Source organism: Bos javanicus, chromosome 5 (genome assembly GCF_032452875.1).
Source record: "Bos javanicus breed banteng chromosome 5, ARS-OSU_banteng_1.0, whole genome shotgun sequence".
NCBI classification, from domain to species: Eukaryota; Metazoa; Chordata; class Mammalia; order Artiodactyla; family Bovidae; genus Bos; species Bos javanicus.
Genome location: NC_083872.1, coordinates 32,242,065 through 32,258,762, shown reverse-complemented (window position 1 = coordinate 32,258,762; position 16,698 = coordinate 32,242,065). Strand labels below are relative to the sequence as shown.

The following is a 16,698-nucleotide window of genomic DNA, read 5'->3' as shown; positions in this document are numbered from 1 at the left end:
AATTACATATTATGAGTAGTAACAATGGACAGATGACTGACTTCATTGTACCTGTCTTAGCACAATTGTAAATACTAAATATCCTCATTTCCCTGAGAGTTGTTGTCTACAGATCAATTTCCCAATTCTAATTTTAAAACCAATTAGTTTTCTTTGAAAGAAACAGAAACTTACTGAAGATAGCTTAATTAAAGGGAGAAAAATACATTTTTGGAAAAAAGGACAGTTCACAAAATAGAAGAGGAAGCATAGCAATTACTGTCTTTTCCAAAATCTTAACCAAATATCTAATTCTAAATACTTTCACCATTTATCTGTTGCATTTCACCCAAATTTCTGTTGCTTGCACCTCACTTTTGATACCTGTATCAACTACCATTCTTTGTAAGCAACTAATCCGATAGAAAATATAATTACAGAAAGGACTTGTGAGCCTTATAGACTTACTGGAAGCAGCACTTCAGTGATTGAGAGTATGGACTTGACTCAAACTGCATGGGTTAAGATTCCAGCTCCACCATTTCCTTGCTCTGAATTTCTGGAGAGTATATAAACATCCTGAGTCTCATTTCCTCACCAGTAAAGAAAAGCTAACAATAAATGCATCTCCTTAAGTATGATAATAAAAATTAGATAACAGATAATAAAAGTTAGGTGTCTGACTTTTTGCAACCCTATGGACTGTGGCCCGCCAGGCTCCTCTGTCCATGGGATTTTCCCAGCAAGGATACTTGAGTGGATTGCCATTTCCTCCTCCAGGAAATCTTCCTGACCCAGGGATAGAACCCATGTCTCCTGTATATCCTGTATTGCAGGCTGATTCTTTACTGCTGAGCCACCGGGGAAGCTCCACTGAGCAAGAATATTATTAATAGCTTTCTATTGCTGCCATAAAACACATGACCACAAACTCAAATGACACAACTATATTTTATGATAAGCTTTTTAGGTCAGAAATATGGGTGAGCTCAACTGATTTTTTGATGTGGGTCACACAAGGCCAAAATCAAGTCAGCAGGCTTTACCTGGAGGGTTGAAAGAGACACCAGGTTGTCGGCAGAATTCAGTTCATGAATTCCATGGACTGAAGTTCCTATTTCTTTCCTGGTTTTGGCTGGGAGTTGTTTTCAGCTTTAGGAATCACCCACAGTCTCTGGCTCACAGACCCATGCCAGCAATGGTGGTTTGAGTCTTTGTGATATCTGCTGCTGCTGCTAAGTCGCTTCAGTCATGTCCGAATCTGTGCGACTCCATAGACAGCAGCCCACCAGGCTCCCCCGTCCCTGGGATTCTCCAGGCAAGAACACTGGAGTGGGTTGCTATTTCCTTCTCCAATGCATGAAAGTGAAAAGTGAAAGTGAAGTTGTTCAGTGGTGTCCGACTCCTAGCGACCTCATGGACTGCAACCCACCAGGCTCCTCTGTCTATGGGATTTTCCAGGCAAGAGTACTGGAGTGGGTTGCCATTGACTTCTCCATTGTGATGTCTATATTACCTTAAAAGACCTTTCCTTTCTGCCTCATCATAACTGCCTACAGCTGGAGAAGTTTCTCTGCGTTCAAGGATTCATGTGATTAGGTTGAGCCCACCTGAATAATATACGATACCCAAGGCCTTTTAAGGTCTATAACTTTGTTCATCTGTCCAGTCCTTTTTGCCACATAATGTATTCACGAGCTCCAGGGATTATGAGATCATCTTCGAGGGGCCAGTCTGTCTATCCCAGGTACTTAGTGCACTTTGTGACATGAGTTAAGAAATGTAACAAACTGGCTAATATTACCATATCTATTAAAAACATGACCTCAGGAAGGACAAGTGCCAGGGGAACAGGGTTTCACGGTCTCTTTAGGCACTATAGTCAGATTTTCTTCTGAATGATGGGTGTGTTGTTGTTGTTTGTTCCTGCTCAATATTTGAATTTTCTACAGAAAGATTCTAAGTAACATCACTTGGGTTTTTCTTTCACTCCTTGCCTGAATGCACTGTCAGAAGAAAAGGGTAGAATAATTGGTCTATCCTGGGTTATAGGATCATCTCACTCTGTGGATGTATAAATTTGAGAAAATCAGTTTTCCAAGGGATTTGGAGTGTAATTATTCAAAGACACATGAAGGAGGAATAACACGAGCAACAAATGTTCACAAAATATGAATATTAAATCAACACTTTAACAAAATAATCCTGTAAAAAAGAGAATTATCTGATTCATTTCTCCTTTGCCAAATAAGACTAAACCTGAATCATCCCAAGAGTTTTCTACCCTTTTCAGAAGCATTTCCAAGGAAATAATTGCTTTATGTTCCCTGTAACATCTGGCAGCCTGGACAATCAAGAAACTCCTTAAAGTCCATTGTTTGACCATGTAGCACAGTAGTTCAACTTCTCTTTCATAATCATTTTGTGTATACTACAAAAGAGAATCAAAGTATTTTCTAAACACTCTTCCCATAGCTGCCTTCACCTCCTTGTTCTGCAGGCTATAGATGAGAGGATTCAGCATGGGAGTGATCACGCTGTATTGCAAGGAGAAGATCATCTCCAGGGCAGAAACTGAGGTTGGCAACAGATAGCTGAGGAAACCTGAGCCATAAAACAAGATCACAGTAGTGAGGTGGGAGGAGCAGGTAGAGAAGGCCTTACTTCTGCCCGAAGTGGAGCTGATGCTTAGAACAGTGGAGACAATGCAGGCATAGGAAGAAGCAATCATCACAAAGGTTCCAAAAAAATGCAAGACAGAAGAGCAGAGCAGGAGCGTGAAATTGGTGGAGGTATCAGAGCAAGACAGAGGGAAGAGAGAAGACAGCTCGCAGCTGAAGTGGGGAATAATTTGGTCCTCACAGTAGTCTAAATTGACCGCCAGGAGGATGTTGATGAGAGCATCCACAAAGGCCAGGCTCCAGGAGGCCCACACCAGCCCAACACAGAGCTGGTTATTCATCACCTGGCCGTAAAGCAGAGGGGAGCTGATGGCTACGTAGCGGTCATAGGCCATCACAGCCAGCAGACAGGCCTCAGTGCCCCCGGTGGTAAACACAAAGAAGGCCTGAGCCAGGCAGCTCTCTACACAGATGGTTTTACTTTCAGAAAGTAGATTTTCCAGCATCTTGGGGACTGTGACAGATGAATGGCAGAGATCCAGAAAGGAGAGCTGTCTCAAAAAGAAGTACATGGGTGTGTGGAGGTGAAAATCAGCCCTCATCAGCAGCAGCATCAAGAAATTTCCCATTAGAGTGAGGAGGTAAATCAGAAGGAACAGCACAAACAGTACAGCCTGAATATGTGGGTCAATAGATAGTCCGAGGAGAACGAACTCATTGATAGCACTATGGTTTTTCATTATCATATAGAGAAGTGTTCTTTCTGGAAAACAAAAAAAGAATATCCACATCAAAAGTCCTTTAATGCTTCTCTGTTACCCCAGCACCTAGATCTTACTCTGCATAAATGTTTTCTTCATTACTGTCCCACAATCCATATTCAGATACTTAAAAGCTCACTTCCTGGTCATTATCATATCATAAATGTTTTAAATCAGCCAATTACTATTTTTTTAAATAAAATCTTTTTTTGAACTAGAGTACTTTTATATGGCTCATAGTGATACATTTGAAAAGGAAAGTCTACTGACATTAGAGGAGGATGAAGAAAAATTTCAAGAGTGAATTACTTGAGAAACAGAGCATTAAATCCAGGTGAAAAGGACTTAGGTAGAAGCAGGGGCACTTTGTCTATTCTGTATCTGGGAGGGAAGGTCATAAGTGGAGGAAGTTAAGGGAATTTCCATTCGATTGCTTCCATTTGTTTTCAATAAAGCATAAATGAATTCACTGGTTATACATGTGAATGTCTGTGAGCATGCCCATAGGAACACAAGAAATTATAAAGACATGATAATAATGAAATTAACTGTTCAGTCATGAAGTATAGGTGAAAGTGAAGTTTAAGAAACCATTAGACAGTAGGAGGACAATGTGATAAGAATGGAATTTAGAGACTGAATATGAAATTATATTGCTTTGGATTTTTCTTGTTTTAAATCTCTCATTTTACTTAGTGGCATCATTTATCATTTAATTTTAAAATATATTAATACAATTACAGAAAAATTAAAAAAAAAATAGTAGCCTAGATTATCATTCCCAGTGGTATTTTAGGTGGGTTTTTGTAGGCAATGCTATGAGTACAATGAGTCATGAGAAGCTGTTTCCCAGTAACAGAACAATGCTCTGGATAGATATACCATTCTCATCCTAAAACCAATATATCCAAAAATATATATAGTCACCACATGTATCTAAGTCATTTTGGCAAGTTTTAAGGTTCCACATGGTTAGTTAAACTCTATTCTCACACTTTAAATAAGACTTGAGCATGTATCCCTTTGATATTCTATATATGGGGTCAATATACAGAAGAGCTGAGTCTCAATGTAACTATTCCATACTCTGGACTCAATCTTGAGACCCATCCTGGCCTTTGATGTTCTAATTAAACACTAGCTCACTTAGTTCACCATTTCTGAAGACTTAGAAACCTATCCTTTTGTCCATTCGTTCACTAAATAGCTGAGTTTCCCAGCCCACCTGAGGAACAATACCCACTTACCTGAATTCTCAGTTAGTGGTACACTGGTGTGTACCAGATCCAGTAAGTGATAAAAATGTTTAGCTTGTGAAGTCAACATTGAGAATACTGCTGTGGGGAAAAAATAGAAATCATATTGAAAGTTAACACTTAGGATAGAAATTCAACACTAATAATGTAAAGTGACAAAATGTGGACCATATCTGGACATCTGTTGACAGTAATTTGGCCTCAGGATAAGGGAGATAATTTCTTAAATTCTTCTTCTTTCACTCTGTGTACAGCAACATTGTGCATGGGGGCTCCCAGTGCTCATTCTGAAGTCAACCCAGAGCAAAGCAACTTGGAAGGGAACGCAAGTAAGTGTTCACAGTAGCCAGGGATAAGGCTCTCTCTTCCTCTTGGTTACCAACAAACACAGTTCAACTAACTAGATCGAGAGATTCCATGAATTGTAGAAAGAAACTCAACTTTGCCTCAAGGCAATACCTTACACAGAAATTAACACTGTGATAAAAGTTAATGCTAGGGGTTTGATTTCATAGCAAGTTTTTTCTTTCAGGTTATTTTGAGATTCTCAGAGCAATCTTTTAAAAATATAATTAAGTAGTGATGTTAGCAAGATGGTGGGCTGGGAGGTCCCTGTCTTCATCCTCTCCAGAGAAGCACTAATTTAGCAACAGTCTATGGATTTAAAATACCTTTATGAAAGATTTAGAATCCAAGTAAGAGACTATAGCACACTGATGGAACACAGAAATGAGAAAAGACATAATTGAAAGGGTAGGAAAAAGGTTTTACTTTACCTATGTCACCCCTTTCACAACTCAGCACAGAAGAGCGTGGAAAAAACCCACCTTTGGTCTGAGTTCTTCTATGGGGGAAAGAGAGAACAACACACTAGCAGATGCCAGCAGCAGGTGTACTTGCCATGGACCCCAGCACCGAGCCTGCTTATTAATGGTTCCAGAAACCAGGCCCACCTGCAACCCCCTAAAGCAGATCTGCCTGTGAACCTTGGCATCAGGCCTACCCACCTACACACCTTAGGACTTGGCAAGCCCATGTGCAACCCTGGCACCAAGCCTGCCTGCTAGTGAACCCCAGCATAAGGCTGGCACACATACCTCACCAGCTCCTGCTCACGGTCCCCACCAACCAGCCCACACAGATCTCAGGCAAAATTAACTGGTAAAGAACTTTCTTTGCTGAAGCCAGACTATAAAGACTCAAAGAAGTGACTCCTCCTTGAAAGGTACATACACTAATGCAAGGTTACAAGGATCAAGAGGAATCAGGCAAACATAACACCAACAAAAGAACAAGATTTATCAAGCTACCAACAGTATTCTTCACAGAGCTAGAACAAATAATTTCACAATTTGTATGGAAATACAAAAAACCTCGAATAGCCAAAGCGATCTTGAGAAAGAAGAATGGAACTGGAGGAATCAACCTACCTGACTTCAGGCTCTACTACAAAGCCACAGTTATCAAGACAGTATGGTACTGGCACAAAGACAGAAATATAGATCGATGGAACAAAATAGAAAGCCCAGAGATAAATCCACGCACATATGGACACCTTATCTTTGACAAAGGAGGCAAGAATATATAATGGATTAAAGACAATCTCTTTAACAAGTGGTGCTGGGAAATCTGGTCAACCACTTGTAAAAGAATGAAACTAAAACACTTTCTAACACCATACACAAAAATAAACTCAAAATGGATTAAAGATCTCAACGTAAGACCAGAAACTATAAAACTCCTAGAGGAGAACATAGGCAAAACACTCTCTGACATACATCACAGCAGGATCCTCTATGACCCACCTCCCAGAATATTGGAAATAAAAACAAAAATAAACAAATGGGACCTAATTAAACTTAAAAGCTTCTGCACATCAAAGGAAACTATTAGCAAGGTGAAAAGACAGCCTTCAGAATGGGAGAAAATAATAGCAAATGAAGCAACTGACAAACAACTAATCTCAAAAATATACAAGCAACTCCTACAGCTCAACTCCAGAAAAATAAATGACCCAGTCAAAAAATGGGCCAAAGAACTAAATAGACATTTCTCCAGAGAAGACATACAGATGGCTAACAAACACATGAAAAGATGCTCAACATCACTCATTATCAGAGAAATGCAAATCAAAACCACTATGAGGTACCATTTCATACCAGTCAGAATGGCTGCGATCCAAAAGTCTACAAATAATAAATGCTGGAGAGGGTGTGGAGAAAAGGGAACCCTCTTACACTGTTGGTGGGAATGCAAACTAGTACAGCCACTATGGAGAACAGTGTGGAGATTCCTTAAAAAACTGGAAATAGAACTGCCTTATGATCCAGCAATCCCACTGCTGGGCATACACACTGAGGAAACCAGAAGGGAAAGAGACACGTGTACCCCAATGTTCATCGCAGCACTGTTTATAATAACCAGGACATGGAAGCAACCTAGATGTCCATCAGCAGATGAATGGCTAAGAAAGCTGTGGAACATATACACAATGGAGTATTACTCAACCATTAAAAAGAATACATTTGAATCGGTTCTAATGAGGTGGATGAAACTGGAGCCTATTATACAGAGTGAAGTAAGCCAGAAAGAAAAACACCAATACAGTATACTAACGCATATATATGGAATTTAGAAAGATGGTAACAATAACCCTGTGTACGAGACAGCAAAAGAGACACTGATGTATAGAACAGTCTTATGGACTCTGTGGGAGAGGGAGAGGGTGGGAAGATTTGGGAGAATGGCATTGAAACATGTAAAATATCGTGTAAGAAACGAGTTGCCAGTCCAGGTTCCATGCACGATACTGGATGCTTGGGGCTAGTGCACTGGGACGACCCAGAGGGATGGTATGGGGAGGGAGGAGGGAGAAGGGTTCAGGATGGGGAACACATGTATACCTGTGGCGGATTCATTTTGATATTTGGCAAAACTAATACAATTATGTAAAATGTAAAAATAAAAAAAAAGGAACAAAATTAAAACTCCAGTACCTGACCCTTTGTTAGAATTCAAAATAATTCTAAGAATTCAAAATAATTGTCTTAAAGGAACTCAGTGAACTGTAAGAGAACACAGATAACTGAACAAAATCAGGAAAGGGATACATGAGCAAAATAAGAAGTTCAGTAAAGAGACAGAAACTGTAAAAAAGGACCAACCAAATATTTTTGAACTGTAGAATACAATGACTGAACTGCAAATTAAATAAAGACCTTCAACAGCAGACTTGACCAAGTAGAAAAAAGTAATCTGTGAACTTGAATATAAATCAACTTATATTATCCAATCATCCGGGGTTCAGGATGGGGAACACATGTATACCTGTGGCGGATTCATGTTGATGTATGGCAAAACCAATACAATATTGTAAAGTAATTAACCTCCAATTAAAATAAATAAATTTATATAAAAAATAAATTATCCAATCAGAGGAATAAAAAGAAAAAAATGAATACCAGTGAAAAAAGTCTATGGCACATATGAGACTCCATCAAGCAAATCAATATATACATCAATGGTGTCCCAGAAGGAGAAGAGAAAGAAAAATGGGCAGAAATGTTACTTAAAGAAATAAATGCTAAAAACGCCTAAATCTGAGGAAGGAAATGGACATCCAGATTCATGATGCACAACAAATTTTAAACAGGTTGAATACAAAGAAGTCTACACTGACACATTATAATCAAATGTCAAAAGTCAAAGAAAGAATTTTGAAAGCAGCAGGAGAAAATCAACTCATCACATAAAAGGGAATTCTCATAGGACTATCAGGGGGTATTTTTAGCAGAAACTTAGCAGGACAAGAAGACTTACATTCATAGTTTAAAGTACTGAAAGAAAAAAATCTGCTAACCAATAATACTATACATCTCAAAACTGCCCTTTAAAAGTTAGATAAAGACTTTCCCAGACAAATGAAAATAGGAAAAATTCATCTCCGCTAGAACTGCCTTACAAGAAGCACTAAAGGAAGTTCTTCAAGTTGAAACAAAGGGATGATAAACATATAAAAGCATATTAAAGTATAAATCTCACTGATAAGGTAAATATATAGACAAATACAGAATACTGTAATATTATAATGGAAAGTAAAATAGAAAGTGTTACTTGCTCAGTCAAGGCTGACTCTTTGCAACTCCATGGACTGTAACCCACCGGGCTCCTCTGTCCATAGAATTCTCCAGGCAAGAATACTGGAGTGGGTTGTTATTCCCTTCTTTGGGGGATCTTCCTGATCCAGGGATTGAACCATGGCCTCCTGCATTATGAGTAGATTCTTTATCGTATGAGCCACCAGGGAAGCCCCTAGTGGTACACAAATTATTTTTAACTTCAGTATAAGACTTTTACTTAATTTTATAGTTATATGTACTTAATCATATAAGATCTTAATAGTATAAGATCAAAGTACTAGGAGTAATGTACATGATAACCACTAAATTTTTTAAAAGGATACACAATGTAAAAAGTAAATTGTGACATCAATAACATACATTTTTGGGTATAAGAAGTAAAAGTTTTTATATGTGATTGAAATTAAATTGTTATCAGCTTTAAATAAATTTTTATAGCTAAGAGAAATTTTATGCAAACTTCAAGGCAACCACAAAGAAAAAGACCTAGAGTAGATTTAAAAATGATAAAGAGAAAAGAATCAAAGTATATCATTACCCAAAAAACCCCACCAAATCTTTGTGGAAGACAGCAAGAAAGAAAGAGGAACAAAAAAGCCACAAAAGTGGCAGAAAACAATTAACACAGCTGCAATAATTAGTTCTTTTGTGTGACTGTGTTCAGTTGTGTCCAACACTTTGTGACCCTGTGGACAGCAGCCCTCCAGGCTCCTCTGTCCGTGGAATTTTCCAGGCAAGAATACTGCAGTGGACTACCATTTCCTACTCCAGGGGATCTTCCCAACCCAAGGATCAAACCCACATCTCTTGCATCTCCTGCACTGGCTTCTTTACCACCAGTGCCACCTGGGAAGCCCTTATCTATCAATAATTACTTTAAATGTAAATGGAGTAAATGTTCTAATCAAAAGATGGAGTGTCTGAATGAATTTTTTTAAAAAGATGAAACTGTATGCTATTTACATGAGATTCACTTTAACTTAAAGGGCACACATAGGCTGAAAGTAAAGGGATCGAAAAAAAGGTTTTCCAAACAAATGGCAATCAAAAGCAAGCAGGAGTGCTATACTTACAATTAAAAACTAGTCTTTAAGAAAAAACTGTCAAAAGAGATAAAGAAGGTCATTACATGAAAAAATACATTACATAATGTACCAGAGAGTCATAAAAATTATAAATACATATGCACTAAACATCAGTGTGTGTATGTGTGTGTGTGTGTGCACGCACACACGCACACACACACATATAAAGCAAAAATTGATAGACCTGAAGGGAGTAACAGACAGCAATACAATAACAGTACAATACAATAACAGTACAGGCTTCAATAGTCCATTTTCAATAATGGATAGACCACCTGTACAAAAAATAAATAAGGATATAGACTTAGGAAGCACTACAGGCCAAACAAACCTAACAGATATATACATAATATTTGATACAAAAGTAGTAGTATATGGAACACACATATGGAACATTATGCAAAACAGACCATATATTAGACAACAAAATATGTCTTAACAAATTTGAGAGGACTGAAATCATATCAATTACTTTTCAATCACAATGGTATGAAAGTAGAAATCAATAACAAAAGTAAAATAGGAAAAAAAATACATGGAAATTAAAGAATGCACTCTTGACAATCAAAGAAGAAATTAAAAGGGAAATTAAAAAACATCAATATAAACAAAAACAAAGACATAACATACCAAAGTTTATAGGACATAACAAAAGTGGTACTCAGAAGGAAGTTTATAGTGATAAGTAGCAAACCACCTAACTTTACACTTCAAGGAATTAAAAATAAGAACAAACTAAGCCCAATGTTGGGCTTCCCTGGTGGCTCAGATAGTAAAGAATCTGCCTGAAACACAGGAGACCTGTATATTTGATCCTTGGGTTGAGAAGATCCCCTGGAGAAGGGAATGGCTACCCACTCCAATATTTTTGCCTGGAGAATTCCGTGGACAGAGGAGCCTGGCAGCCTACAGTCCATGGGGTTGTAGAGTCACACGCAACTGAACAACTAATACTTTTCACTAGTGTTAGAAAACATAATGTTACATACAGAAAACCCTGAGTACAACAAAAAACTGTTAGAATTAACAAATGAATTAAATTCGTAAAGTTGTAGGATATGAAATCAATATAGAAAAACATACTGCTATACACTAACAACAAATTAGCTGGAAAAGAAATTGAGAGCACAATTCCATTTATAATAGCATTAAAAATAATAAAATACCTAGAAAAAATTTAACCATGGAGATGAAAGACCTTTATGGTGAAAACTATGACTTTGGTGGAAAAAACTGAAGAACACACAAATAAACAGAAAGACATAACATCTTCACAGATTGGAAGAAATGATATTTTTTAAAAAGTCCAAGCTAATCAGAGTGACCTAAGATTCAGTGCAATGCCTTTCAAAATACCAATGGCATTTTCACAGCAACAGAACAAACAATCCAAAAATCCATATAGAATGATAAAAAATACCCTAAATAGCTGAAGTAATTTTGAGCAAGAACAAAGGTGAATGCATCACACTTCCCCATTTCAAAATATATTACAAAGTTATAATAATAAAAACAGTAAGATACTGGTAGAAAAAAATAAACATATACACGAATAGGACAGAATAGAAAGCCCAGAAATAAACTCATGCACGCAAAGTCAATTAATCTCCAAAAAGAGCGCCAAGAGTACACAATGGGGAAAAGATAGTCTCTTCAATAAATGGTACTGGGAAAACCAGATATCCACACGAAAAACAATGAAATTGAATCCTTATACACAAAAATTAACTCAAAATGGATTAAAAGCTTAAATGTAACACCTGAAACTATAATACTAGTAGAAGAAAGCCTTGGGGAAATCTTCTTCATATTCATCTTGTCAATGTTTTCTTGAATATGACATTGAAAGCACAGAAAACTACAGCAAAAATAGACTAAGAGGGGCCATGTCAAACTAAAAGGCTCTGCATGGGAAAGAAAACAATCAATCAACAAAATGAAAAGGCAACCTAAGAATTAGGAGAAAATATTTGTAAACCACCGATCTGTTAAAGGGTTAATATCCAACATATATAGGGAACTTTTCCAACTTATTAGGAAATCATCATCATCTGATTAAAAACTGACAAAAACTTTGAAAAGACATTTTTCTTAAGAAGACGTACAAATGACCAATAAGTACATGAAAAGATGCTCAACATCACTACCCATCAGTGAAATGCAAATCAAAATCACAAAGACATATCACAACACAACAGTCAGGATGGCTATTATAAAAATATGAATAAATAAATAATTGTTGGTGAAGATGTGGAAAAAAGGGGGACCCTGGTTTGTTGTTGATAGGAATGTAAATTGCTAGTCACTTAGGAAAGTAATATAGAAGTTCATCAAAAAAATAAAAATACAACTACCATACAACAGTCATTTGGATATATTTCCAAAGGAACTGACAGCTAGATCTTTGAGACATCTGCACTCCCATTTTCACTGCAATGTTATTCACAGTACCCAAAACAATAGCAATCTCATTGTTCATCAACAGATTAATGGATAAAGAAAATGCCATAAATACATAAAAAACAACATTATTCATCCTTAAAAAAGGAAATCTTGCCATTTGCCACAACATGGATGAATCTGAAGGACTACATGTTAAGTGAAATAAACCAGGAACAGAAGTAAAAATACTACATAATACCACTTAAATGAGGAATCTAAAATAGCTACACTCATAGAAACAGAGAGTAGAATGGGATTGCTAGAGTCTGGGAGGAAGGAGAACAGGCAGGTATTAGTCAAAGGGTCCAAAGTTAATTATACAACATTAATAAGTTCTAAAAGTCTCCTGTATAGCATAGTGTCTACAGTTAATAATGCTGTTGTATACTTAAAAACTAGTTAAAGACGTTCGATCTTAAATGTTACTATCACAAACAAAAAAGTCACAATAATAATAAAAAGGGTGGGAGGAAACTCTTGATGGTGATGGATATCTATTTATCTTCCAACTCACTAAGTCATACATGTTAAATACATGGAGCATTTTCTTTATCAATCACATCTCAATAAAGTGCTTTTAAAACTATTTTGAAACTTCCATTTTTTTTTACCATGGCAGAAATATCACCATTATTGAGTTTTTTTTTAAATTTTATTTTTAAACTTTACAATATTGTATTAATTTTGCCAAATATCAAAATGAATCCACCAAATCCCTGGTGGTCTAGTGGCTAGGATTCGGCGCTTTCACCGCCACGGCCCGAGTTCATTATTGAGTTTTTAAAAATCTATTTCAAATTTAAAATAAACATCTTTGGGAACATAATGAAACAGGTTTGTTTCTGAATACTAACACCATTATGTGAAGAAATGAGTTGGCTCCTGCCTGAAGAAAAACTTCCCTAAGAAGAATTCATTTCAGAATTAGACAAAGGGTATCAAGCATAATAAACATTCCATAAGTGTTGTCCAGAATGTAATAGTGAAGATGAATGAATGAATGAATGACACTGCTTTTGGAAGTCAAGTCAGTCTATATAACCAAGACTCAGGTTTTTAAATGGTCTGTATTAGCTTGAAGTCCTTTACTTTATGGGGCCTTTCCTAGTGGCTCAGGTGGTAAAGAATCTGCCTGCAATACAGGAGACCTGGGTTCAGTCCCTCAGTTCAGTTCAGTTGCTCAGTCATGTCTGACTCTTTGAGACCCCATGGACTGCAGCACACCAGGCCTCTCTGTTCATCACCAACTCCCAGAGTTTACCCAGACTCATGTCCATTGAGTTGGTGATGCCATCCAACCATCTCATCCTCTGTCATCCCCTTCTCCTCCGACGTTCAATCTTTGCCAGCATCAGGGTCTTTTCCAAAGAGTCAACTCTTTGCATGAGGTGGCCAAAGTATTGGAGTTTCCGCTTCAACATCAGTCCTTCCAATGAACATTCAGACTGATTTCCTTTAGGATAGACTGGTTGGATCTCCTTGCAGTCCAGGGGACTCTCAAGAGTCTTCTCCAGCACCACAGTTCAAAAACATCAATTCTTTGGCACTCAGCTTTCTTTATAGTCCAACTCTTACATCCGTACATGACTACTGAGAAAACCATAGCCTTGACTAGACGGACATTTGTTGGCAAAGTAGTGTCTCTGCTTTTGAATATGCTGTCTAGGTTGGTCATAACTTTTCTTCCAAGGAGTAAGCATCTTTTAATTTCATGGCTGCAGTCACCATCTGCAGTGATTTTGGAGCCCCCCAAAATAAAGTCTGACACTGTTTCTACTGTTTCCCCATCTATTTCCCATGAAGTGATGGACCAGATGCCATGATCTTATTTTTCTAAATGTTGAGCTTTAAGCCAACTTTTTCACTCTCCTCTTTCACTTTCATCAAGAGGCTCTTTAGTTCTTCACTTTCTGCCATAAGGGTGGTGTCATCTGCATATCTGAAGTTACTGATATTTCTCCCAGCAATCTTGATTCCAGCCTGAGATTCATCCAGCCCAGCATTTCTCATGATGTACTCTGCATAGAAGTTAAATAAACAGGGTGACAATATACAGCCTTGACATACTCCTTTTCCTATTTGGAACCAGTCTGTTGTTCCATGTCTAGTTCTAACTGTTGCTTCCTGACCTGCATACAGATTTCTCAAGAGGCTGGTCAGGTGGTCCGGTATTTCTATCTCTTTCAGAATTTTCCAGTTTGTTGTGATCCACACAGTCAAAGGCTTTGGCATAGTCAATAAAGCAGAAATAGATGTTTTTCTGGAACTCTCTTGCTTTAGGTTGGGACAATCTCCTGGAGAAGGGAATGGCCTCCCACTCCAATATTCTTGCCTGGAGAACTCTATGGACAGAAGGGCCTGGCAGGCTACATTTCAAGGGATTGCAAAGAATTGGACAAGACTGAGAAAACAACACTTTCACTTTATAAAGGGCACTTGGGAACACGCATACACCCGTGGCAGATTCATGTTGATGTATGGCAAAACCAATACAGTATTGTAAAGTAATTAGCTTCTAATTAAATAAATATAAATTAAAAAAATAATAATAAATAAAAAAAATAAAGGGCATTTGGCATTAGGGGGAAAATATAAAGTGAGAGGCGCCACAGACAACCATCACCTACTTTTAGAATGTGTCCTGATTTTGCCTCATGTCCTACTCCTTTGTCAATTAGATACCTCATATGTTCTGTGGTAGATAAAGGAAGTGTTTTGTTAGGTTTTATTCTTCAAATTGTTATTAAACAAACCTGGAAATCCATAGTATTACTACATAAACTAGACTATAATAAAATTACCTAGGATTTATATACAAATCATAATGATTTCCACTGTGCCATCAATTGACAAGATTTTGAACAGTACTCCACATGAGTGAAAATGAGCTGTGTACATCACACAGAAACTGAGATTATCTTATAGAGTTTCCAGCTCTAGCTCAACAAGAAGAGCAACAGATGACCAAGCTTACTACCTCATACCCACAGTACCCTATAAGAGTCATATCTGTCTGAGAGGTATGGACCACACTGTGAGGCTGCCCATAAAGTAATACAGAAAGATCTATGCTATCACAGTTCTTTAAAGCTGAAACACTATCCTAGAGGACAAGGAAGTATGATTACGTTTCAAAAGGCTACTAATCTCATCCATTAAAACAGAAATCCAATGTTAGATGTTATTGAATTATTGTTAATCATCTCAGATATGTCAATGGGATTGCAGTTATGTAGGAGAACATTCTTATTCTTAGGAGATGGAAGCTTAAGTATTCAGAAGTGAAGTGTTATGGTGTCACAACTTACTTTCAAATGATTCAGCAGAACAAATTATATACATACATACATAGAGATAAGATGACAGATAAAGTACATGTAGTAAGCTGCAATATGCTAACAATTTGTGGATCCAGATGAAAGTTATATTATCATATTACTCTTTCAACTTTCCTAAATGCCAAAAATTTTCAAAATTACAAATGCTTTTTAAATTCTTGAATAAAAGCCCCCACAAATTTAACAGCTAAGTTTTACTTAAACAGATTTTTCTACGATGGAAGATCACACTTAAAACTAAATAATATTTCATAGAATTCCTGAATAAAAGTCCCCACACACTTAGTGGCTAAGTTTTACTTAAACAGACTTTTCTACAATGGAAGATCAAGCTTAAATCCGAATAATATTACGTCAGATACAATAATGTACAGAAAACTGTTACAGTGTGTTTCCCTTGGTTACCAGGCCATTCTATTTGCAGTGTAACTCTGAGATTAAAACATTGTTCTTGGTTAAAAACACAATCCCTCTATACCTACCAAACACATTACAAATAAATTATGGATTCACAAACATAATTAAAACAACTGTTCTGTGCTTCTCTTTCTGTTTTTGTTAAGTGAAAATTTTGAGTTCTCACTTCTGTAAGAAACAAGAGTAAACAATATATACTTTTCCAACATATATAAAATTCACATTAGGTAAAGTGACCAAAATAGAAAAGCAACTGAGGAATTACACTACATATCCCTACAACTGAAACAACGGAGATCTAACATTACAGTAATGTGATATAAACTGGTTAGGGGAAAATCCAGCCAGTTATTTACCCTGCTTATGTCAGCCAAGTATCTGGGCCAATTGCTTTAATATTTAGGTGTAATGAGTATCCAGACTGTGGTACTGTATATGAATACAGAGTGGCAAGATTTTTCACTTATAAAACAAAACCCATCAAATATGTTTCTTGTTGCAATGTATGCATTTCTTAAAGATATTTTATAGTGTTAGCTTTTAAGGAAATACTGACAACTCATAAAATCACATAGAATAAATCTATAACATCTGATATAAAGTCTGTGATTTATTTTTTAATTGCCAAAAAATGTAACTCTCTAGAGTTTAGGGTAGAGA

General features: G+C 36.9%; 1 protein-coding gene across 1 annotated transcript; it reads right to left on the bottom strand.

Moving 5' to 3' along the window:
* Positions 1-2,251: 2,251 nt before the first annotated feature.
* Positions 2,252-3,531, bottom strand: LOC133248826 (olfactory receptor 8S1-like). Its single transcript, XM_061419129.1, has one exon. It carries the CDS (start codon positions 3,389-3,391, stop codon positions 2,411-2,413), a length of 981 nt encoding a protein of 326 aa, XP_061275113.1. The 5' UTR covers positions 3,392-3,531; the 3' UTR covers positions 2,252-2,410.
* Between the last annotated feature and the right edge of the window lie 13,167 nt (positions 3,532-16,698).